General features: G+C 36.8%; 3 protein-coding genes across 3 annotated transcripts; 2 read left to right on the top strand and 1 right to left on the bottom strand.

The window, feature by feature from the left end:
* Positions 1-1,050: 1,050 nt before the first annotated feature.
* LOC100719021 (olfactory receptor 51I1) lies at positions 1,051-1,989 on the top strand. The gene has a single exon (XM_003465269.1). It carries the CDS (start codon positions 1,051-1,053, stop codon positions 1,987-1,989), a length of 939 nt encoding a protein of 312 aa, XP_003465317.1.
* Positions 1,990-10,483: 8,494 nt separating this feature from the next.
* LOC100719300 (olfactory receptor 51I2-like) lies at positions 10,484-11,434 on the top strand. The gene has a single exon (XM_003465270.1). It carries the CDS (start codon positions 10,484-10,486, stop codon positions 11,432-11,434), a length of 951 nt encoding a protein of 316 aa, XP_003465318.1.
* A 4,757-nt stretch (positions 11,435-16,191) lies between these two features.
* LOC100718293 (olfactory receptor 51Q1) lies at positions 16,192-25,723 on the bottom strand. Its single transcript, XM_013147574.3, has 3 exons — positions 25,649-25,723; positions 22,198-22,337; positions 16,192-17,167 (listed from the first exon to the last, which is right to left on the bottom strand). The coding sequence occupies exons 1-3, from the start codon at positions 25,721-25,723 to the stop codon at positions 16,192-16,194; spliced, it is 1,191 nt and encodes a 396-aa protein (XP_013003028.3).
* Between the last annotated feature and the right edge of the window lie 507 nt (positions 25,724-26,230).

The following is a 26,230-nucleotide window of genomic DNA, read 5'->3' as shown; positions in this document are numbered from 1 at the left end:
CTATTCGTACTATTACCGATACTAAAATCGAACAACCCAGGTTTAAAAGTCACAGTTTAAGTGAAAAAAAGACAGATGAAAAGAGGAGAAAAATACATAATTCTTGGCAGTGAAACAGGCTCATGAAAAAAGTAGAAAAGGAAGAGTTAAAGGAGAAAGAAATCCAAAGAGAATGGAGAAAATGTGAAGACTTCATATCTAGTACACAGACTTGAGAAGGCAAAGATAAGATGTAGAAGACTGTGATCAAAACGTGGACAGCTGAGCCAGACTTGGTGGCACATGTCTATAATGCTAACAGGAGGCTGAGGGAGGAGGATTGTACATTCAAACCCAGCCTGGACTACTTAGAAATTTAGTGAGGCTTTGACTCAAATTTAAAAATTAAGTGGCCAAGAAAGGTCTTGGGTTCAATTTCGAGAACCATAGTGAACTAGCAAATTAAAAAAAATTAAAAACACAAATTTAAGATTTCAAATATAGACCAGTTTTGGCTGATAACAAAGTTTAGGGATGATTATGGGATTTGGAGGCTCTAGCAAATTCTGAATCAAAGTTATTGATGTTAAAATTAATTTTATGACTGTAGAAAGTATACCTGGGCTATCTAATGACGATTTACCAAAGACATTCATGATATATCTTATTCTTATACTATTTTTTATTTTCCCCTGAACCATCATGGTGTATGTTCTGGGGTTAATAAGAAAGTGATAGAAAAGTGCAGTTTAAGGTGAGTATTAGAAGACCTCATTCACAGTGTTTCCTTCCTTTTTTCTTGCTGTGTTTCAGAAACTCAAATGATCATCAAACTTCAATAGAGCCTATATGGCTTAGAAGGTGTACAGGGTCCTGGTGTAAAGAAATGAAAGAAATTCAGTTCCTTCCTGAATAACTTAGATTTTAACATGACAAGCTGCAACACTGGCACACCTTTTTGATTCCTGATTTTTGTGTCAAAGAAAGGATATCTGAAAGAAAAAAAGTGAAGAACTCTCCAACACACCCCTTGGAGCTCATTCTCCATCTGTGTCCTCCCACTTGTTTATCATGCAGGGCTTCAATGGAACTCCTTTTCAGCCAGCCACACTCCAGCTAACAGGCATTCCTGGGTTGCACACGGGTCTTGCTTGGGTTGCTCTGGTTTTCTGTATCCTTTATCTGATCTCCATTTTAGGCAACCTCAGTATCCTTGCTCTGGTGATTCGAGAACCTTCTCTGCAACAGCCTATGTACTACTTCCTCTCCATGCTCTCTCTCAATGATCTGGGAGTATCTCTTTCTACTCTTCCCACCGTACTTGCTACCTTCTGCTTCAACTACCGCCATGTTGAATTTAATGCTTGCCTGGTCCAGATGTTCTTCATTCACACGTTCTCTTTCATGGAATCAGGCATATTGCTTGCCATGAGCTTTGATCGTTTTGTGGCTATTTGTGACCCATTAAGCTATGCCACTGTGCTCACCAACAGCCGCATATTGACCATGGGACTGGGTATCCTTACTAAGAGTTTCATCACTCTCTTCCCTTTCCCTTTTCTGGTGAAAAGACTGCCTTTCTGCAAGGGCAATGTTTTACATCACTCCTATTGTCTGCACCCAGATCTCATGAAGGTGGCATGTGGAGATGTCCAGGTTAACAACATCTATGGACTCTTTGTGGTCATTTTCACCTATGGAGTAGACTCAGTCTTCATCCTTCTTTCTTATGCATTGATTTTGAGAGCAGTGCTGGCCATCGCATCTGAGGAGCAACGACTCAAGGCTCTCAACACCTGCATGTCACACATCTGTGCAGTCCTGGCATTTTATGTGCCCATAATTGCTGTTTCCATGATCCATCGATTTTGGAAAAGTGCTCCATCTGTTGTACATGTCATGATGTCCAATGTCTACCTGTTTGTACCTCCTGTACTCAACCCTATCATCTACAGTGTGAAGACCAGGGAGATCCGCAAGGGTATCCTCAAGTTCTTCCATAAATCCTAGTCCTGAAGAAAGCTGCAGATTCTGAGACAAATCTTTTGAAGGAGGGATGCTAATCTGTCTGCTAACTCTAGGAATGCTAACTAGAGGAAAACCCAACTTCTTTATAGTTATGAATGTGCAACCAATAAGAGAATATCTGCCTTGAAAAATGATGTACATAGATAATTGAATACTCAATGTATAGAAATCTTTGTGCTAGTTGGTAAGAATATCATAGTATAACATATTGATAAATAAGTATACTTGCCAAGGAAAAATTATAAAGAGAACCAAAATGTCTTGAAAATTTTTGGCACAAGGGAGAATAATAAAAGCAATATGGAACAAATAGAATTCAACCTAAATAATTTTCCTCTCACCAAGAATGTGAGAGATGATAAACACTGAATTCAGCCAAATTCTTATAGGGATTCTGTGATTTTATTTTGTTTTATTTTATTAAAAGTAGTAAGACAGAACAATAAAACAAAACCAAACCAAACAAGTGAGAACCTGATATTGGATTTCAAAAATAAAACAGTAAGGAACCTACCATATTTACTATATTGCATATTGTCATCCTCTAGTTGACAGAATAGTTGCTCAGACTACTGGTTGTAGGCAAAATCAATTAAATAATACAAGCATTAGATTTTTTCTTCACTTCAGTTGTTATCATCTCAGCCTGTGTTCCTCTGAATCAGCCAGTTGCTAATGGAAGAAGAGAGAGAGAGAGAGAGAGAGAGAGAGAGAGAGAGAGAGAGAGAGAGGATGTGTGTTTCTTTTTTTTCCTGCCCATATGCCATCTGGGGTGTCTGTGTGTGTGGCTTCCTTCCCAGTTCCCCGGTTGCACCTAGCACGCGAAGGTGCAGCCTTCACTGGTTCACTGTGGGGTGTTTTCTTTCTTTCTTTCTTTCTTTGTTTCTTTCTTTTTTGAGACAGGGAATCCATTTGATTTATACAAATAAGAGCAGGCTGCATGGGTGATTATGCACCAACTTGTGAAGGATGAGAAAGATTAAGAGTACTTGGTTCAGGATGTGAGGAAGAAGGAAAAATAGTTGTCTCTGAAGATTTTTTGAAATGTTTAAGCAAAAGGGCTTGGAACTTTAAACTTAAAAATATGCTCAAACAAAGAAAAGCACTGGCATATCTGAAAATTGTAATAGAATCTTCAGCCCCACACTTGACTTTTTAAATGAGAATGTCATTTAATAAGAATCGTAAGGCACCAAAGCTTGAGGTGCACACTGCTTCCTTTTCTAACAACTCCAGTATTAAGATTGTTCACATGTGATTTCCACCAAGAGGAAAACCATATGAGCAATAAGAGTTTAGAAAAATGGTTCTTCTTGAATGATTCACAGACAAACATCCTAAGTCCCTGGAAACGTATCAAGCAAATTCTGAGAACTGTTCTCTTAAATGAGAAATTCTGGGGGTGGAGCCCAGTAGTTTATTTTTAATAAGTTCTACAACTTACTTTGTTACTTTCGACCCAGAATATTGGGCTAGAATATATAGGAAAGTTCCAGTTAGCTTTGCAGAGTAAAACTGAAATTTTCCCATCAAGAAGGTTGGGGACTGTGGGGCTCTGGAAATTTCCTGCATTAGCTTGTGAGTGCCTTAAAGTTGGGAGAAACTGAATGGTTCATAACTGAGCATGTGGTAGTGGCTGTAAAAAGAAATGCAAACTTAATATCTGCATGAGATGACTCAGATGCAACACACTTATAATTTTAGAGAAGAATGTGATGAGAATTCTCCAGCTACTCTAGTTACATCGCCATGATGTTACTGTTACTTTCTTCCCAGTTCTCACCTGCAAGTAGGGCTGCCATCTAGGCAAATAGAGCCCTGCAGAAATCAGCTAGTTGTTACAACGTGATGAGGCGTCAATTAAGAGAAATTTGTGAATGGGACTTCAGTATTTGTAAGTGCCCTAATCAGGACATTTTCTGAAAAGTCTTTACTCCATTCAGGAATGTTCCACTTATATGCTGAAGGGAATATTTATCTCTCAGTTTGAACTCTGTGGTGGAAAGAGTCTTACAGTTTTCCCAAAGATGAGTTAAGCGTAACACTTAAAATAAGCTTTTTGTATTGAGATTTGCACACATGTACTGTTTAGCATTATTAACACCAGAATGATATTTAGAATTTTTCCTGACTTATCCACTCATTTCAAAGGTAAAAAAATGAGACAATCAGAGTTAAACCTCAAAGTTATAGTTAGCTTAGATTTTGGAACACCATGTATGCATGAATTAATAAATAATCAAATGATAAACTAAATAAAGAAATTGAACTGACTCTTATGCTTGATCTTATTTATTCTGCTTCTAATGACATAGTTAGAATCACTTTGTTCTATGACTTCTGAGGGCTCTCCCCTCTTTCCAGAGACTTATGCCCAGTCCAAGACATCATTTAAGTCTCCTTTTCTCAGGATTCTGTGACTGTACTCCCAGTGTCATGATTTGAATTCTTCTGAATTCCATCTAATTATTTCTGACAGGCAATCTTATGACTCTACTAGAAGGCAAAAGCAATTCCTGTCCAACTTGCCATGTGCTGTGTCAGGGTTTGATGTGAAGAAGGACAGATGTTCTGGTTGCCTTCCCATAGCCATGCTAGCACTTAATAGAGAAGAGCACTTTTTTGCCATTATTTGCCTTATAATACTCTCATTCCATGCAAAACTAAAATGAGGAAGAGATAAAATTAAACATTAAATGGGAACAAGTACAATTAGGAAAGAGAATCTCAACATGAAATCATGAAAATAGTAGATGACAAAGCCGGGGTTTAAATCTAGGTCTTTATGATTGAAGCTCATCTTCCTTTATTGAAAATAAAGTACCCACTGGAATTTTTCTCCTGAAAGACTAAATTTCTTAGTGTCTATTACTTGGTTTCTTGATCTGAAAAATGAGTTAATAACCAAGTTATATTAGCCCTACCCAACTGTATGTACCAAGTACTGAAAATGTAGAGAATGTTATTATTTTACTAATGCACCAGATTATTTTATTATTTTATGATGTATTAACTCCTCAGTGACAGAGAAACCGAATGCTAACATACTGGACCAAGACAGATTTGGCATAGAGAACTAATAACCTCCTATTGGTGAAAATATCATAAGAGATGTTGGAGACCACTACAAAACGGCTCTGAGCAGGATTTAAATTTTACTAATTGGCTTTCTATGTTGATCTGTGAGTCGGTCATAGGTCTAGGCCACTTGCCTGGCAATGGCAGCTAATTCATACTAAGTGAACGTCTATGAATCACTGGTACTGGATGAAGCCTGTAGTGGCCTGTGATGACAGATTTCTCAAAGGGCAAGATAAGGCCCAGCTGAGAACACTTGGCTCAGATACCAATTAAGTAGATAGAGACTGCAGCTGCAGGCATCTCACATCTACAATCTCACTCCTGGAGTCAGAATATCTCCATAAATATCATCATGGAGATAAGACAGGTTTCCTAAATTGGCATAATTTACTGCTTGCAGAAGTCTTTGAAGTGATTCCAAAGGTCTTGCTCATTTCCCATGCTTTCCTCAGTTTCCTTGCTTGTTATTTGGCAATGTAATAAATACGGGCATCCCAGAGAAGCTCATTGTCTTAGTCCTCATCATAGCCACAGAGTCAAGAACTCTGCAGAGGGTTTTGATCCTACTGGAGCCCTAAAATCATGCCACTTGTCTCATTTGTTTTAAGCCTTCGCAGTTCACTCATTTGGGAGATTGGGGATCCAAGCCTGACCCCGACAAAAGGAAAAGTTGCATATGGAACTTGATGGAAGTTTGAAAGGGAAGCAATGGGAATTGTGTAGGGAGGAGCAGAGATAAATGGATCAAGGTAGCCAAAGTCAGCTCCTCTATGGCTTAACTCTGGGGTTGTCTCTGGGCTCTGAACTTTAGATTCTGCTTGGGATATAGATTTTATGCTGAATAATTGTGTGTACGGGAGGAGTGCTTTTCTGTTGGCCTTGGAGAAATTTTTCTCTACGTTCTTATTCATCATAAAGAGTATTGAAATACAATTTTTTCTATGGTGAGAGTACAGTACTTCTGGAAGAAGATTTTCTTTTGTCTTTATTCCCAAGGTGAGTCCCAAATCCCTCCTTTTTCTGTCATCAGCACAGAATCACATTCATACAAAGCAGGACCCCAGAGGCCTTGACCTCTGGGAATTTTACTCATAGACATAAAGTCAGCCTCTTCTCCTGGCTTATCATTCCCTGAGGCCTACTATCCAGGCTTTATGAGCTCTGGACCTCTGTCAATCCAACAGTTTCTTCCAAATGCTCTCACAGGTGAGTTTGAATCTGTCTTTATATTGCAGGTATTCATATAAGAAATGTGCTTCTATCAGCAGTTTTCTGTGTACTTCTATATGGGCTTCTCAGTCTTTCTGACTCATATCATTGGATATTTAAGTAAATTTATGACCATGCCTATTGATATTAAAATAGTTGCCACAATTATCCTATAATAGAGATGTTTATGACAAAAATCTCCAAATCTCATTATTATGTAAGATATCTATAGCAAAAGCCCATAGTCAATAAAAGTCAATAAAATGCCCATATGGATGTCTCATTATGGTAAAGAGGACCAACAAAGCAGCATTAGTAGTGAAAGATATAATCACATGGCAGGAGTTGGAGACTTTCCACTGTTCTGCCCCTCACAGATGCACAGTCATGAGATTGTCAGGAGAGGGAGAGACTTGAAACCTCAGAACTGAAAGAGAAATGAAAGGGTCATTAATCACAATACAGCAGATGCTAGGATCCTCCTTCCAGCATTTTTATTAAAGCATTATTCTGCCTTCCAACTGGAAGTTATTCCATTATAGAGCTTTGACTCTGTGAAAAGTGCTCTTTATGTAAACTTCAGACTGCTTCCTTCACCATCACTCACCATTTATCATACACAATCATCTATTTCTACTTTGTTATCTTCTTATCAAGGTGAAATATCATCTGATTCTTCAAAGCCCTTTGTACTTACACTTGAATGTGCTGCAATCTTATTTCGAGTATAGAATTTGTATTTCAGTTATGGCCTGAGAAATACATTTTTTTTTGATTTACTGTTTTCTTGAACACATTCTTGGTGTCATAAGCATGGGACATTGTGTGAAAGTAGGGTAAATCAGAGACCTTAAGAGATCTCAGGATGTAACAGGAAAAAAAGAGGCATAAATATAATTTTAATAAAGATAAGAGTATGAAATATTGCAATTACAGATGATAAAATTATTATTTCCACTTAAATAATCTTAGAAAATTTGCCAGTTTGTTTTAAACTACACATCACACTTTTAATTCATGTTAGATTTACTACCCATAACTTTGATGAGAGGATTTGTGTGCTGTGGAAAGTAACAGTCAGGAACTTTAAGAAGTAGTAAAAAAGTGTTTTGGATAGATGGTGTGGGTCAGGAAAGATCACAGAATGCCATGAATAAACCTCCAGATTTATTCTCCAATGACTTATTCAGTAGGTTAAATTATTTAATAAATGTCTGCTATATTTTTGAACTTGTATTATCTTTTCTTATATGAAGTTTATAAAGAAGTTCTATAGGTACAGACCTTTAACCAATAAATAAAATACATAAGCAAACATTTTTATAAGCTAAGATAATATTCTGCAAGAAAAATACAGATTCTATGAAGAATCATACTCAAATGACATCTGATTATCATTATGTTCTTATTTTTATTGAGATAAGGTGTCATTACGTAGGTCAGGCTGCTTTCAAACTCACCATGTAGTCCAGTCTGGCCTCAAACTCTTGGAGATTCCTCTGCTTCAACTTACCTAGTACTAAAATTACAAGCATACACCACCACCATATCTTGCTTGTGATTAAAATTATTATTTCTGTGTGTCTTCAACATTATCTATAATGTGGATAAAACCAAAAAAATAGTCCAAAGGAAGAATGCCTTTTATGAGTCAGTGAGATTTGATCAGGATACTGGTTTGCAATATGACAAGAGTACAAGCATTAAGGATGTTTAAGCTAAGCATGGGAGATAGAGGAGACTCTTTCAGTGTAAGATAGGACTCTAACTGGGCCCAAGGGGAGGTGCACCGCCAGACACAAATCTAGGCTAATTGTGGGTAACACTTTGCAATATTGTGACTGTCACATGATTGGCTGTCACAATAATCATGATTGTCAACTTCATTAGATTAAGAAACACTCACAGATTAGCAGAGAGTGCTCTTGGCTTTGTCTTTGAGAGTCACAGAGGAACGGCCTCAGGTACTGTGTATGGTCTCTCTCCAGTTCCTCTCTGGCTTTCTTTCCCTTCTCTGCTTCCCTGCCACTGAGAATTAAGGAGCTTTGCTCCATTGTGTTTCCACTGCAATGCTTCTGCCTTGGAGCCTGCTGATTGTGTCTTTAATCTCCTGAAACCATAAGCTAAATTGTACCTTTTCTCCTTTAGACTGTGAGTCTTGAGTACTGTGTTTCAGTGGCAGAAGGTTAATATGGGAATAGTGAGTAAGATCAGTGGCTGATGAACCACAAAGAACATAATGCTGAAACATGAAGAAATACAAAATTTCAGTTTTTAGTGAGGTGTGAGTTTTCCGACATAAAACCTGGATGGAGACTAGGCAAGTGCCTGAAAGCTTCATTTGAGTTTAAAAGACATTCACAATGAAGTGATTAAAATGTTACAAAATGACTCAGGAATGGATCTTGAAACAAAATTCACTTGAAGAAGTTGAAAGCATATTGACAAGAAAGATACGAACAGATTCTAATTTTATTTCTAATGTCTAGGATTTGTCATTTCCTCAGTGCAATTCTAGTGTGCACTCAGTGTTGAGAACCATTGATGCACAAGGTAAAACCACGGAAAATTTGTGGGCAAGATGAAGATAGAGGCATATAGTGGAAGATAGGGTTGATTGTGAGCAAAACACAGAGATAGAATGATCAGGGTTCCACATACGTGTGCATAGAGTGAAAAGGGAAAGAATGCTGGCTCTTTGATCATCCTCATTATTACACTGTACTTTCTTCATGGTCATGGCTCTTCACATTACCTTGGCTACATGTTTCCCTAACTATTTACTGGTCTCAGCAGAGAACTATCATTAAACACTGCAGCTGTATGTACCATTTCACACCAACAAGGCATCATCACAGGATAAAGAGCTGATACAGAGTCAGTGATTTAGGCACTTAATTTACTGAGCAAATAAATGAAATGATGATTACTGTTGACTCAGCTTTCATACCAATTGTGTCTACACTTTTCTATTTTGTTTTTAAACTTATTATACTAATTTAATTTGTCATGTTACATTATGTTATGCTGAAGTGCATTATTTAAATTTTATATTTTTTCGACACCTGAGAGGGGTTCAATGATTTCTCCCAGATCTCATAGCCACTGATGAAGTCCTTTATCTTCTTAGTTTTGATCTCCCCATGAATTCTAGGTGGAATCTGCTCATTTTGAAAGTATTATATCATTGACACCCTTTCAGAACTCTTATTTTTACATTCAAAGATAGATTGCATGTTTGTATAATTTTAACATGAAGTATTAATTTCTTTTTCATATTAATATTAATTTCTTCTCTGTGTGTTGATGGAGGCTGTGCCAACTAGGGATGCAACTAAATGCAACACAGACTCTCATGATAATAATTGAAGTAGGGAAGCAACCTCACATTGATGTTGTTTGGTTGACTTTGTAAGCCTAAGGTGGGTAGTCTGAACAACTATTTGGAGGATTACAATATGCAATATAGTAACGATAGTAGATTTCCTACTGTCCTATCACTAGTTTGTTTTGTTTCATTTTACTGTTCTGTTTTACTCCCTTTAAAATAAAAATTAAAAAATTAATTTCCTTTATCATTCATATTTCTCTCGTTTTTGTTTTTTAAAACCCATTGTTACATTCAAAACATTTTTTCCTGCAGTAAGATAGTGGGGGAACTCATGGAGCTTACTTTTCCCAGGCATTCTTGTTTTCTTAGAGTCTCATTGAAATAGCTAAAAATCAATTCTTTCTAATGACTTCATCCAAGATCAAACTGTGATTTACTTTTATATTTAAATAACAGAATAACATTTTTATCCTAATTTTTACACATGAAAAACAGACAAAAATACATGAGATTGGGATATAAATAAGTTGTCTACATCATACATCTAGTAACTGGCTGAGTAAATATTTTGACCCAGATTTGATTTATTCCAGGTCTTGCTCTTAAGGTTTGAGTTATGTTCTCTCACAAGATTGGGCAATCAGCAATATCTATCTTGCATGTAATTTATTAGGATTCTAGATCACAGGGGAATAGAAACAATATAAGAGAATGTGTGTTATTCCAGCTCACTCATTTACTCCATTTCTTTCCTTCAATCTTTAGGCTGAGTGCTAAGGCAGAAGATAAATAGATAGGAGCAAATTTCAGCTTTTTAGAAGGAGCAGACGAAGACCAACTTCTGTTCTCGGTGGCATGGGAGCTGAGAGGAATGAAAGTCTTGATTTCCTATCTGTCTTCCTGACTGGCATTCCAGGATTAGAAGCCCAACATGTCTGGATCTCTATACCCTTCTTTGTCATGTACATTGTGGCCACTGGGAGCAACAGCTTAATCATGGCAGCAGTGCAGGGAGACTCTGCTCTACATGAGCCCATGTATCTATTCCTCTCCATGTTGGCTGTCACAGAAGTGGGTGTCTCTGTGTCTACACTGCCTACTGTTATGGGCATTCTTTGGTTTGATACACGTAGGACAGACTTTGGTGGCTGCCTGGCTCAGATGTTTTTCATTCACACCTTCTCCTGCATGGAGTCAGGGGTCCTGTTGGCCATGAGTTATGATCGCTTTGTAGCCATCTACAATCCGCTGCATTATACAGCTATCCTGACCCTACCCCGCATCATGTCCATGGGTCTGGGCATTACACTGAAGAGTGTGGCATTCATGGCCCCACTTCCTGTTCTTCTGAGGCAACTTCCCTATTGTCACATTAACATTCTTTCCCATTCCTATTGCCTCCATTCAGACCTGATCCAGCTGCCTTGTGCTGATACTAAGCTCAATAGTATCCTGGGTTTGACCATTGTACTTGCCACTTTTGGCCTGGACTCAGTGCTCATTGTGGTGTCATATGTGCTGATTCTTTACACAGTACTGGGTATTGCTTCTGGAGAGGGAAGAAGGAAGGCTCTCAACACATGTGTGTCACATGTCTGTGCAGTACTTGTGTACTATGTGCCTATGATTGGGGTGTCTGTGATGCACCGTGCTGCCAAGCATGCTTCTCCTTTGGTCCACACAATCATGTCTAGCATCTATCTCTTTGTGCCACCAGTGCTTAACCCCATCATCTACAGTATTAAGACAAAGCCAATCAGAGAGGGGATTGTCACCTTGTTTTCTTGCAAGAAGGAATTGACCTGAATGACTCCAGGGGAGGAGGATATTCTTCAACCCACAAACTCTCATCATGTTTCTGCAGTTGACAAAGGTGCACACCAGCGTTTTTAGGAGTCTTGAATCTAAACCACATTCTAAGTTCATTCCTTGTCACATTTTGTATATGCCTCTGTAAGTACATGTGGTACAAATTTACTCACTAATCAGTCATGACAACTTCAGGGTAAAAACATTCACTGTCTCTCTATTCCCTAGGGGCTCCTACGAAAAGGCCTAACCAATAGCAAGTTGACATTAAAAGCTTCTGGGTTAATGCTATTTTAATCTAAATAAAGCAAACATTCATTTTAAGGTGATGATAGGGATTAAGAATACTCTCCAGGAAAAATCATCCCAGGTATATGCTTTTGAGTAAAGTAAGTAGGTTTTCTGGTTTGCTCTACATACTGATAGTTTATTGACTTGTTTTCCTCAGTGTCCTTATAGCACTATTTTTCACTCTCAAAATTTTCCCACTTTAAACCATAAATTATCTGATAAATCTGGCTTTGAAGCAGCCTCCAGTTATGTAAGGAACCAGATTCCCTCCACCATCCAATGGTCTCTACACTCCAAGGCTCTGAGGATTCACAGCTGAGGAAAGGACCTTGACAGAGATGTAAAGTAAAATATGGACAACATCACAATTCCCTGGCTACAAATTGTGAATACCCAGCAGAAACATCTAACTGCATTAGTAGAATCCCAGATGTTATTCTTAGGTAAACGCCTGTACTTTCTATCACTGTGCCTGGATAGTTCCTCTTCTTTTCTCCTAATCTTTTTAGGCTACATGATCCTCATCATGCTGTATGGTGTGTGTGATTTGTTTTGTTCCTTGATGCCCCACCCCTTCAGTCCCATAAACACAGGCCTTATTGGTCCTGAGGGCTTACACCTGAAGTTTCCTGGAAATCTTGGTCAAATGGGAAAGTTCACCATGTTGTCTTCTAAACACCACAATTCTTTTTTTTTTTTTTTTTTTTTTTATCAGTACCGGGGATTGAACTCACGACTGCCTGCTTGCAAGGCAGGTGCTTATGCCACTAGCTAAATCCCCAGCCCCCAACACCACAACTCTTAGAACTCTATAGAGTAGATAGATTGCACCATGCTGGTTGATCAGTAACTAGTTTTATGTTTTCAGTGTCATGCATTTTACAACCTCCAGTTACAATGAAAATGTTTTTCTTACGTCATGCTCTCCTGCCCAATTGTTTTTGCTACCTGGAACATCTATACACAGTAAGTTTTTTAAGCCTTTATTTTGTTAGAATGGTGGTTGTCAAATTTTATTCATATACTCCACAAAACAAAGAAAAAAATCTATATATTTTGAGATTTATGTTTAAAATGTTATTATTAATTTCTATAATATTTTTATTTTAAAGAGAATAAACATGGAAAAACAAACAAACAAACAAAAACACAAATAAAACAAACAATAACAGCAGCAGTAACAACAAAGTCCCAAAACAATAGTGATACAGGATTTCAAGCAAGATGATAGGAATTTAACAGTGGTTGTCACATGGCATATTTTTATCTTCTAAAGAGTTGCTCAGATTGCCAGTTATGGGTGTGTAGATTTGATTAAATAATATGAGCACTAACTATTCCTTTCCTTGAGCTAATTTCTATAATTTTTGAGAATTCATTTTGAGGTATATGTCAGTTTAAAAAAGTTATATCTTATCTTTAAATGCACAATGGGATATAAGTGGATTATATTTGGAAACTTGACATCGTGAATTGAAGGAACAGGTTACTCTATCCATCTATCTTTCCATCTGTCTGTCTGTCTGTCTATCTACTTATCTATCTATTTTTTAAAACAGGGTTCTTTCTATGTAGTTGAGGCAGGCTTTGAAATCTACACAGCTCAGAATGGTGCCAAACTGGCATGACCCTTCTGCCTCAGCTTCAAGTACTGGGATTACAGAAGTACACTATCACACCTGTCAGATAGTTTACATATTTACCTTTGTTTCCTTTAACTCAAGTTTTTATTTTCCCTTCGTAGAAGAGTTTTGAACATATATGTTTTAAATTATTCTAATGATTACTTTATAACAATTCTTTGTGAAAATTTGATGTTTAAAAATCATGAGTATGGGGCTGGGGATTTAGCTCAGCGGCATAAGCGCCTGCCTTGCAAGCAGGCAGTCGTGAGTTCGATCCCTGGTACCGGTAAAAACGAAAAAGACAAAAAAAAAAAAATAATAAAAAAAATAAAAATCATGAGTATATAATATTCTTTAAAAATGAATTTTCCAGTATATATAATTGATAAGAACAAGATGAGGATAACAACATTTTTTGTACACTGAAAGTAAACTAATTAGAAAATAATCTCTTAATTAAGTGCATTGACTTTTTTCTTAAACTTAAAAAATATGAATAGCAATATGAGATATAGTTTGGCATGAATTTTATTTCAATTCACTATCTCTTTATTACTGTACATGTTAATATTAAAAAATTGGTTAGCATAAATAAGTGGATGATTTAAAATTGTTTTGTCATGGCTTAGAACCAGTGTTCATTAAATGCTTTTGTAATAAATTTAAAATACTTATTATGATCTACTATCTAAAATATTTTAATGGCAATAAATGATAGTTTCATTGGATACCTCTTTACCTTTGTTGAAAGCTGTAAAATTGATGTCATTTATCTTTTAATAGAGTATTATACCCAATCACTGTTATCATTATTTCATCAACATCTATGCCACTATTACTAGTAATCTCTTAGTTTGATACTTCAGAGATTTTCATATTAATGTGGTGCCTCTTGGAAGGGTTCAAAACTGCTTGACAAGCTTGCTTTTTCTCTTCTCTTTCCTCCACTTTGCTTCTGTTTTTTTTCTTCCTTTTCCTTCCCTTATTTTTCCTTTCCTTTTTTCTTCCTTACTTTCTCCTTTCCTCTCTTCTTTCTTTCTTTCTTTCTTTTTCTTTCTGAAAACTTTGTGGAAAGGAAGAAAATGTTATAAGAAAGGATACAGTAAAGCCAGGTACATTCTTGATCAAAGAAATTTTAAGTGAACAGAATATATAGACATTGAATAGGTTAAGATGCATTCCATTAAAATTTTCTTAAAAGAATCTTTGCTTAGGGCACATGTATTCCATTTGAACAACATTAGACTTGATGCCACCAATGATACCTTCTGTAAGCTAGGATGAATGTTCAAATTTCAGTTTTCCCATTAATTTAAACACAAAGTCTCAGTTTAAATATTATAATTTGTTCCAAGATACTATTCAGTGGATTTCATTACCTAATGTCTTCATTTATTAAAATAACATTTTCAAGCACCTACTAAGAATAAAGAATAGGTACATAATCACATATGCTTTTAAATGCAGTATGGAGAATGAATTAAAAATTTTGAGAGTAAGGGTAGGAATATTACTCAGCGGAACAGTGTCTACTTGGGAAGTACAAAGTTGTGAGTTCAATCCTTAGTACAAAAAAAAAGTAATTCGAGAATGAATGTTGCAAAACTTTCTTGAGGAAAGGTTTTAAACCTAGGCAGGTGACTATATCATGTAAGATGCAAATCTAAAATACAAACATGTATGATAGAATATAATAGAGTCTAAGTTTTAAGAGAATTCCTGTCATACACACTTCAATATGGCATAAATTACTTCATACTAATGCCTTCAACCTTAATTCGTGGATAATGGGAATTGTTTTTGCTTGTATATCTGAAACCTGCCACTATCTGTAATTCATTTCTTTAATTTTTCAATTTTGTTATACATAAAACTAGTTGCAGAATTCCCCTTTATTTTCCCCTTTATTCAGAGCAAAAAAACAAAACATAGAAATAATATGAAATGAAAAAAAAATAGGAAATCACTAGTTGATAAATTACATATTGTTATCTTAGAAGTAGTTGCTCAAGTCACAAAATCAAAGCATAAAAAGTGGCCAATCAAACAATGACAGTACAGACCATTCTGTTTGATGGACTAACAAAAACTTAGTAATACAGTTATCTATCTTGCACACTTAAACATACTCCTTCCCCTTTCATCATTGAGATTCCATTGGTTTCCTAAGATCCATACATCAGCAATTTTTTCAGCATAGTTGCTTTATGTAATTATAATAAGAGTTAGTTTCTTTTGTAACATCACCCATTCCACACTAGGACCCTGTAATGTTTTTTTAAAGAAGTATGGATCAATGAAAGTTCACCATGTACCATGTAAAGTTTTATGAATTTTGATAAATTCTTATTGTTATATGTGTATCATAACAATGTAAGAGAATGAAGCAATCACCTGGAAATGTCAATTTATTTATGAATATGAGACAAAAGAACAGGGTAAAATTCTTGATTAGATCTTGACTACTATGTGAATTTCATTATCTGTGAGCACAGTTTTCAATTGATTCATACATTTAATCAAGAAATTATTTATGGTGTTCTTTCTTCTTATTAATATTTGCATAATCCCAAAGTTTCTTTTCCCAGAATTAGTTTTTTCAAGCCTGTGCTATTAATTGAAAGAAAAATGTCAATTGAACTATATTTCTTCCAATTTTCTTGAGTTTTTTCAACAAAAGTCCTTATCATCATTACAAGCTCTCCTGCAAAGAGTCAGAAAAATGTCATGCTTCATTGATAAAAGTATCGGAGATTTATTTTACAGTCTTCATTTCCCTACTCTGATTATACTCTTCCAACAAGTTTATGACTCCTTTTTATGAGTAATTCAATAAATTCATTTTCTCGAGTGTACAGTGTGGGGGCAAAGGAGATGGATGATTCCATGCCGAATCTGCTTGGTCTTGACACTGTAAATAATGGGGTTCATTACAGGAGGTGCCAGCAGGTACACATTGGCCATGATAACATGGACCAGTGGAGAGTTGTGCTTGACAAAGCGGTGAGTCATAGATACACCAACCATGGGGACATAAAGTGTCATAACAGCCAGAACGTGGGACAAGCAGTTGTTGAGAGCACGGAGTCTCTCAGTCATGGAGGATATCCTTAGGACACTTCTCAGAATCATTGCGTAGGACAGCACAATAAGTAGAGGGTCCATTACAATGATGAGTAAGACTAGAGCAAATCCATACCAATTGTTAAGCTGGGTGTCAGCGCAGACCAGGTGAATCATGTCCTGGTGGAGGCAGTATGAGTGAGAGAGAAGGTGAGAGCCACAGAAAGGCAGGCGCTTGAGTAGGAAAAGGGAGGGAAGAACAGCCAGGGCACAGCGGCAGATGATGGTGAACCCGACTCTACCAATGATCTCATTGGTAAAGATGGAAGCATAACGGAGGGGATGGCAGATGGCCACATAGCGGTCAAAGGCCATAGCTAGCAGGACAGAAGACTCCATAAAGGAGAATCCATGGAGGAAGAAGAACTGGGCAAAGCAGGCCTCAAAGCTGATTTTGTGAATGTTAAACCAGAACAGCCCCATGATGGTGGGAAGGGTGGTGAGGGTGAGACCCAGGTCAGTCAGAGCCAGCATGGAAAGGAATAGGTACATGGGCTGGTGGAGAGATGGCTCTATGTGTACGACAGTGTATATGGCGGTGTTACCTATGATGGAGATGATGTAGAAGCAGCAGAATGGGATAGAAATCCAGATGTGGCAATCCTCAAATCCTGGGATGCCTGTGAGGATGAAGTAGAATGCATCTTGTGTGCTGTTAGCAGACATACTTGAGTAATGTAAGAACTCCAATCTGTGGGCTCCACATTAACAATCTCATAGCATGCTCTTGCCACAGGATCTTTATCTATTCAGTACAGGACACAGAAAGCATACATTCATTTGTTATTATTTTTCTATACTGCTGAGTGACATACAAATAGGAAACCCACAACTTTGGGTTCCTTCAATAAATTTCCACTTAAGGTTCATTTTTTCAGACTTTCATGTCTTGTGTTATGTAAAAAAAAATTAGCTTTATGTTTCCTGCAAACCGCTTGCAATATGTGTCCCAATGACTCTTGTGTATGAATCTTCGTATATACACATTTGCGTTTACTAACTGAACTGATTTCATGCAAGTTAACATGTCAGATAACTTGCAGATAATCAAATCTAGAAATTTAATTCATTTTCTACTAGAAATCAAATCCAGAAGCTTCATTCATTTTGTACTGGAAATGTCAGGAAAATAAGATAATCCTATTTCTTCTTATTTATTTGGATGATAGTAGTATTGAGACAGGGAAGTATTGAAGTGATTTTCAGGTTTCTTACTTAAACAACTGTGAGTTAACAGTGACAATTATTTTAATATGGAGCACTAAATTAAGAAGAGACTCTAGGGTAAAGACCCTTAGTTTGGTTTGTGCATGTTTAATGATTACATTAAAGGACCTTAGAAAAATTACAAACAAATGCTTAGAAGGCCTATTAGGACAGAGGGAAGACTACTAGGTGTCATAGGAATCTTTGGCATATTTTAGGTAACTCAGAACTGAGGTACTAATATAATAAGGTAAGCATGAATTTAGTGTGAGGAAAGAAAGAAACCTCAGATAGTATCTTTGCTATGGTTGTTACATTGTGTCAACTTGAAACTTGAGACACAAGTTGAGAGTTTAACTAAGAGACTCAGTAGGGAGCCAGGATCTTTGTAAATATCCTCATCTTATGCAAGGGAAGGGAACAGAGATTTTGTGAGTGTTATATCCCCTGGAGGAGTGGGAGTGGTCTCAGTGAACAAGAGAGAACAAGAGGTCTTTTTGCTCTGGCTGCTTTTGCTGACTGCTGCCTTGAAGTGCTGCCCTGTGCTATGCCACCCTGCCTTGGAGGCAGCTGATTATGGACTGAAACCTCCACAAAAAAGTGAGCTAATAAACCTTTCCTTCCTTCATTTTGGGTATTGGGTATTTTGTCCCAGCAATGAGAGCAAAGTAAGCAAGACAAGCATACAAAAGTAAAATTGACTGTAGATGTACGTTGAAGAAAAAGCAAAGGAGGTTGTATAGGACTGTCAGAGAGAAGGGAGAAAAACAAGGAAAATAAAATTTAGAGAAAAGGCAGTTACAATAGCATCATGATTTAGGGCTGTTCTGATAATCAGTTACATTATTGTAAAGGACGTATTCATTTTAGGAACATGAATGCCACCAGAAAACTTTGGAAAACATCTTAGTAGAATAATTGGAAAAGAATCCAAGTTACAGTAGCCCAAAGGTGAATTAATGGGAAAGAGATTATATATTCTTATAAAATGGGTCATATTGCCCCTTCGGGTCTGAATGCAGCCTTTATTTTTTTGTTTTGTTGTGTTGTTCTGGCAATAGATCCATGATCTCAAGCTACTGTGGGCAAGAACTCTCCCCTGAGCTATATTCTACCTTTTTAATATTGTATTTTAAAGGCAAGTTCTAGCCAAGTTGCCAAGACTGACCTCAAAGTTGTCATCTTCTTGCCTCTTTCTCTCAAGTATTTGGGGATACAAGCATGTATCCTCTCTCTGGCCAAGTTTTTATTCTTTAAATAAAAGAAAATACAATGACTAAGAAAATTATTAATTTTTATAGTATTCTGATAATGAAAACTCTTTATGACCATGTGGGAGTAAATAAATAATACTTAATGAGTTCCTAGAATCCATAGTGATGAGCCACAAGCCCCACGAGTCTACAAATACCAAACTATACTGTAGAACCAGGAATTTAAAGGTTAAAAACAAGATGCTGTTTCTCAGCTAGAAGCAGCACTGGGCCTCGTGACTCAGTCCTAACTCAGCCCTGCAGAAATAAAAACAACCTCTGTGGCTGTGATATGCTGGGGATGTGCTGTGCCAGGGAACTCAGAGATAGAGCCTGCCACTATGCTAATCAGGGTTGTAAAATATGTCAGACTCAAGTCTACAGAAACCAGGTGTCTTAAAGACAAGTTGTGCAGAACAAAGACAGTTAATTAACTCTGACCTGCTGGTCACCCCTTATGAACTGACCAATAGCAGATAGATAAGATGCCCACCGCTCTGCACTAACTGTAATGATTGGCTTCTGTAATAAATGCTTACATTGCAGTTTTTCCCCCTTAAAAACACCATCCCTGCCCCAACTCAGGGTTCTCCGTTTCCACCTGTTTGGAGGACCCCGTGTACACGGAATAATAAAAACCCCTTTGTTTTTACATGAGAGCGAGGCCCTTGGAGTCTTCCTTGCGACACTGGTCTAACAATACATCCGTGGAAAAAAATCTTTCAAATCAAATATTTTTAAGGAACAAAAATATAAAACTGGAATAAATGGGAAGAACAAAATAAATATAAACTGTACTTATTGAATTAAAAAATATAAAAGGATTAAAATATGTATTCAGAAATTATTTTATTGAGTCAATATAATTTCAAACTTAGACCATCTGGTAAGGAAAAAGAAATTTGGACAAATATTTAGAAGTAAATTCTAATGAAAAAGCCAAAATTGTAGATAAATTATAAAAACCAGCCCAAATCATCCATAAAATATTAAATAATAAAAATTGGAATGTTCTATAGGAATTTAAGTATAGATAAAAAAGAGATCATAGCAAAGGTTTATAAAATCTGCTAACACTGAGAACAAATATCTTGATTAATATGTCTGAGGAGTTAATAACTTTTCAAATATTCTAAATATTAAAGCACATAATGAGAGAGATGGCTGGTTGATTGTAGAAGCGTGAAGAAAATAAAACCCTAGTGATAAAATGCTCAGCCAAGCCCTGTGCAGGAGGCAGACCTGGCACCTGCCAGGACTGGCACCTGTATGACACCTTTGTGGGGCTCTCTAGCCAGGCGCTATCAGACAGTGAATCACTGACTGTGTGACGGCTCTTGTCCAGGTCTCTTGATCAGTTTGTGTAACTGTACAGTACTTCCCTTTTATTTTATAGCTCAATTCCTTTAGTTTGGTTTGTGCAAATATCAATAGGAAAATATGTATGATTTTAGTAGAATCCTAAGTATGAACTACCAACACTAAACACTTGAATTATATAAGGAAGTCCTGAAAGTAACATGCCAAATTGGGAGAATTCTTTAAACCCACAACATCAAGCTTATTATATAACTTCCAAAGAATTTTTCTACAGTTCAGTGTTTCAAACTTTTTAAAGAAAAATATGAATGATGATATGAGATGGCAGATATGTTTGCTTGCTCACTGTAGCAGCCATTCTGTCTGTATAAACCCTGTGGCATTATGTTGTGCTCCCAATGTACATAATAACATTTATATAAAAACACTTTTCACAAGTAAAATGTCTCGTGGTGTTTTAACTAAACACAACCAAGACAGTCCACGTGACTTGCCTGTCACTGTAAATGACACAGGAGAAACAACAGAGGCCACCTCACCAATAATTTCTATAGAGAGCTATGTGGCAAGAACTGTGCTAGGACTTTATATATTTAACTCCTGCAGTTAACGATTGCCTAATTCCTGTTTGTAACTTTAAATAATGAGAAGCATGTAGTGCTGGTGAAAATTGATTTGTTTTTTCTTAGAAAAACTTGGAAATCTTGATGGAACAAGTAGTCGACCATGTATTTTCTGCCTTGTGTAGAAGTTTATAAAAGATGGACACTACGGTAATACTGGAGACAAATGCATTCCATGAAATAGGCAGGAAAGAGGGTCCTGTACTGTACTGTGCAGATGGGACTGATTTCAGAAGGGGTGGGACCTGAAGTCTCTGGAGGAGGGCAGTGGAGACTTCAGATTTTCTTTAAGCCAGGAAGAGAGGGAATTACTTTGTTATTGTTGTTGGTGGGACAGTGCATGTGGGAGGACAAAAAGCAGAATGGAATTATGGGATCCACAAATTTTGTGAAGAGAATCAAGTAAAAAATGTAGGTGGGTTTGCACTTAGGAGTATGCATGTGTTTGCATACACCAGTGGTTGATGGGAATGAGAGGAGGAACAGGACTGATAGATGCACCATTCAGAATCCCATCAGAGAGAATCTGAAGGTTTATACTCAATCATTTTGTCCTCAGGACCAAATTAAGACCTATGAACATGTTAAAAACTAGGATAAAAAGATGGAGGGAAGAAAGGAAACAAGGGAGGGAGAGAGAGAATGAGGAAGGAAAGGTCAAGGTATAATATCACTGACAACTTGGCCACATTTTTCCTGTGCTTCAAGGCAGTTGGTTCTTCTGTCTCAAGCAATCTCCTGATAAATAAAATTCTTAGGAACTCTGTATCAAGTGCAAGGGGTGAGGACTTTGGCACCAGTGTGAATGTAATTTACTTAGATCTCCAGGTTTGTCCCAGGACTGTTCTTGTCCTTTGCAAGCCCCTGACTGGTTTATGTTGGTTTCCACTCATTCATCATTTGCATAGTTTCATGCTTCCCTTATACCTACTTCTTGCTGAGATATCTAATAAAACTTTTCCAGGGCAGAGAGGACAACAAATAAAAATAGGAGCAATAGGGATACCATCCAGTAATGGTCAGTTTTCAGAGCAAGGTTCCGATAACACTGAAGAAGTGCTCTGAAAACACCTTGGAATTTATGGCCATAAGCTTGGTCTCATGGAATAGACACAGGAGGGATAGTCTTTCTATTCATGGAGAGCATAACAGCCACATGAAATGCTTCACTCTTTCTAACTGTCTCCCTTCTTCTCCCTGTATCCCTCAAATGCATCTGCTTAATTCTCCCCCTTGGCTCCATGTAGTATCTCCTCATCTCATTCCCCAAGTTTCCCCCTTCTGTTCTTGCTGACAAGCCATGGAGCAGCCCAGCTCACCTGAGCCTTTCTTCTCTGTGTTCCTTAATGCTCTTGTCTTCTGTGCTCTCCTGTGCGTCGGCTGTGATTATATGTTCCTGGAGATCCTTGCTGGAATGCAGGAACAGGAGGGGGAGACCTCTGGGAAGATGCTCATTTTCCTACAGGAGTATGAGCACTGTGGTCTGAGACCTAGGCCCTGTGGGACAGAGCCAGGCAGCTGCTCGGTTGTTAAGGAGAAGCATTAGCATAAGATCATAACATGATCTTACTCTTGGTTTGAGAGAATGTAAATTGATTCTGGGTTGGAAACAATTTCTCTTGAACTGAGAAATGTTCCAGCAAGGAAGGTTTATCCAAAAAAGCCTGGGTAAAAGTAAAGTTTTGAGGCCTATGCATTTCAAGGATGTATTGTCCACATCCTATCAGAGAAATATTACTGTCAGGTTATGAAACTTTAAGTTTCCTGAAAAAAAGCCCTTATAGATTGCAAGAATTGCTTAAGAGAGTTCATATTTTATCTCCCTGTAAAAAGAAGTCCAGGTGGTTTATGTGAAAATATTTTAAGATTATTACCAAAAATACAAAGCCAAAAATAAAAATCTCTTGATTTCAGTGAATATGCAGGCACATAGTTTGAGAAAATAATAATAACTAGTAATAATAAATGTATTTGTGGTAACATTTCCTGAGTGTCCTGTATGAACCAGAAATTGGACTCACTGTCATATGGAAATGGGAAGATTTACTAAGACAGCATATGCTGTCTTAGTAAACTTTGGTTCTCTCTATCTTACTACTGTGGTTTATCTGGTTGTGACAGGGATTATGCAGTATTGGAGCACAGTTGTCCTTTAATGTGTCATGTCATGTCATGAATACAACAAAATTTAGAGTTGTTATGGCATGGAGACATTGGGGAGGTACCCCAGATCTGGTAGATTCCTGAGTCTCCAGGGACTTCCTCTCACAGTGCCCTCCTGGGAGGAACAGCCATGAAGAGTGTGTGGCCGAATGGAACTCTGCTCAGGCAAGGAAGGGCTGTGACAAGTGTCACCTAAAGACAATGAACCCTGGCATTTACGTGCAACCTGATTTATATAATTCTTCACCCCAACCAGTGTGAATCATCAGCTGTTAAATTATTCTTTGTGAAATTTTTTTTTGTTTTCTATCACTGAAAGCCTAAAGTATTTCTTTCACTTATGGCTTCTTTGTGATTTCACCTGTAATTTGCCCTCTAAGGGTACTTGGAGCCACACTGTATGAAGGCAAGTTCCACCTCTACACCACTTCCACTGTTTCAGAAGGAAGATTGTGATGATGGAGCCGAATATAAAGTTAGGAACCCTAAAAACAAAGAAATTAAATAGAATTTGGGAGAGGGAGATTTTATTATCTGATTACTACAATTTATAAACTATAAGTAAATATTTTCAATATATGTATATTCTTCAACATGTGAAAGTGTAATATTTCCAGTAATACTTTAGCAATACTTTAGCAATATTTTCAGTAATACTTTATTGAAATGTGAATATAAAATTAATCATTATTGATACAAATGTGATGAAGAAGGCATTAGCTAGAATTTAAAAGCATTTTAAATTCTTTATTTGAAGAAGATGGAAGATATATTGAACACTGTTGGGCTTGTAAACTGTTTCTTAACATTTTGTTCATACTGACAGAAACATAGTTTATTATTCCAGAAAAGTATGAGACATGCTTCAACTTTAAATGTCAAAATTAAATGTGATGACGGAAGATAGAAAAGAAGTGTATAAATTGGAATATGTGGACTAGGTAAATCGAACACATACTTACACATGTGTCAATTCTACTACAAATATAAACTTGTGAAAAATACGATATGGGGGAAAACAATAGCAGATGCAAAATTTTCAAAAACAAAAAGTAAAACAAATGTGTATTTGGAAACTGGCTTGGAGAACAAAGAGTTATGGAATCTGACTGCCGCAAAACAAGTGAATAAGAAATTAACTCTTAATTTTAATGAAATTGAAGCACCCAGAATTAAGGGAAGAGGATCAGAGCATGTTGAATTCAATATAGGATATTTTGTGGAGTCCAGTATGCAGATAAATTAGATGCAAATGTTCAACCTGTCCATCACACAAGCTGGCAGTTATCACACTTTAAAAATGCTGGACTTCATTATTTTTAAGGTACATTTTTATTGGTGGATTATAATCCTAGGTAGACATAACCATTTCATAAGTACATATTCCCCAATAGTGATCACAATGTGAACATATTCTGAGGTCTCAGATGAGATTAAGTCATTTTTTAAAATGTTCTTTACACTTGAAAAGAATATGTATTATGTAACAGCGTGCATTTAATTAATTAAATAAAAGTTCTTTAATGATGTAACAAGATTTTAAAAATCTACTGATTTTTATTTTTTAATTTTGCTTTGATACATCTCTTATCAGGAATATGTAATGGAATCTATCATCTATGAATTTATATGCTTATTTTTGTTGTTCTGACTATTGTCCTTTGCACATCTGTTCTTTGAAACTGTTATAACTGCTTTTCATTTTATCAGCTATTGCTTTAGGATTGGTAAATTCCTCAAGGGGAATATGATAAATATTAGGCTGAATTCTTTAGACAGCTCTTATCTTCAGAGTGATGATCTTCATGCTCTTATTGGCTAGGGTGCTCTCTGAAATTACTTAAAATTATTTCCCTAGCTTTTCTAATTGTTCTTGGCAGGTGGATTGGCTTAAAACAAATATCCTCCTGAGTGTGGAAATAGCTACAATATTTCACACATTTAAATACTATAAATCTTTTTTTTTTCTTTTTCGTTTTTAACGGTACCAGGGATCGAACTCACGACTGCCTGCTTGCAAGGCAGGCACTTATGCCACTGTGCTAAATCCCCAGCCCCAAAATACTATAAATCTTAACTTACCATACTTTCCTGCATTCTTCTTCTTTATTTATTTATTTATTTATTTTGTCTTTTTTGAGACAGGGTTTTCTGTTCAGGCTGGCCTTGAATTCACTTTGTATCCCAGACTGACCTTGAACAAGAAGAGATCCTCAGGAGGTTTCAGCCTCCTAAGTGCTGGGATATAGGTGTGTGCCACCAAACCCAGCTATCTACATTATTAAATGTATTGATTGATAATTTTCTTCTTTTGAGAAGATGAAAAATCAAAAAATAGTTTCTAAAGGTGTCTTGGATACTTTTCTCATTGACACAAAGTATCTATCCTTAAAGTTAAAGGCAGAAAGGTTTATTTTGCTCCTAGTCTTTAGAGATTTTAGACCATAGGCAACTTGCTCCAAGGCAGGGTGGTGTGGCAGAGAGGCGTCACAGAGGAAAAACAGTTCATGGTAGGCAGAATGTAGCAAAACAAGCAAAGAGGGTTTCACAGTGTCTCTGTGCCCCTTTCGTCTTATCCAGGCTTCTTAGGGTGGGTAGCACTCATACCCTTATCTCTAGTGCCATTGATCCTAGCATTGCACCATGAATCAATTCCAGTGTTGCACACTCTCGGTAAGCCATCTCTGCAAAAGCTTCACCTGTGGCCTTTTGAGGCTTTTGGGAGATATCTAGACACAAGCCATAACAGAAGTTCTATGTTGTAAATTACAATAATAATCAGTGACAGAAAAAAAGGAGACCCAAATCTGACTTTTCCTGATAATCATATTGAATCCAGCTTATTATTAAACCCCATAGGTGCTAACAGATTTCTAACAGAAGGGAAGTTTTCATGGTACAATTTTTTTTTTTTTTTTTTTTTTTTTTTTTTTAGGATTCAGATTGCCTGGTCCTGAAATTGTCTCTGAGCTGAGACTTCAGAACAATAGAGGTGTAAAGGTTGGAATGAGTGGAGCCTGAGTGAGCATTCTCTGTAAAACAATCATTCTAGGATGGAATTGAAAAGTGTCCATTAAATTGGTTATGACTTCACAAACATCTGGAGACAAACTATTTACATTTAGACTCTGCATGCTTTGAGAAGCCTTAAATATATAAAAAAGCACATTTAAAAAGCCCATAGATTTA

The sequence above is a fragment of the Cavia porcellus genome, unplaced genomic scaffold, assembly GCF_034190915.1.
Source record: "Cavia porcellus strain 051 isolate PalLab524CR breed Dunkin Hartley unplaced genomic scaffold, mCavPor4.1 scaffold_9, whole genome shotgun sequence".
Classification (NCBI taxonomy): domain Eukaryota; kingdom Metazoa; phylum Chordata; class Mammalia; order Rodentia; family Caviidae; genus Cavia; species Cavia porcellus.
This window is presented reverse-complemented; position numbering and strand designations above follow the sequence as displayed.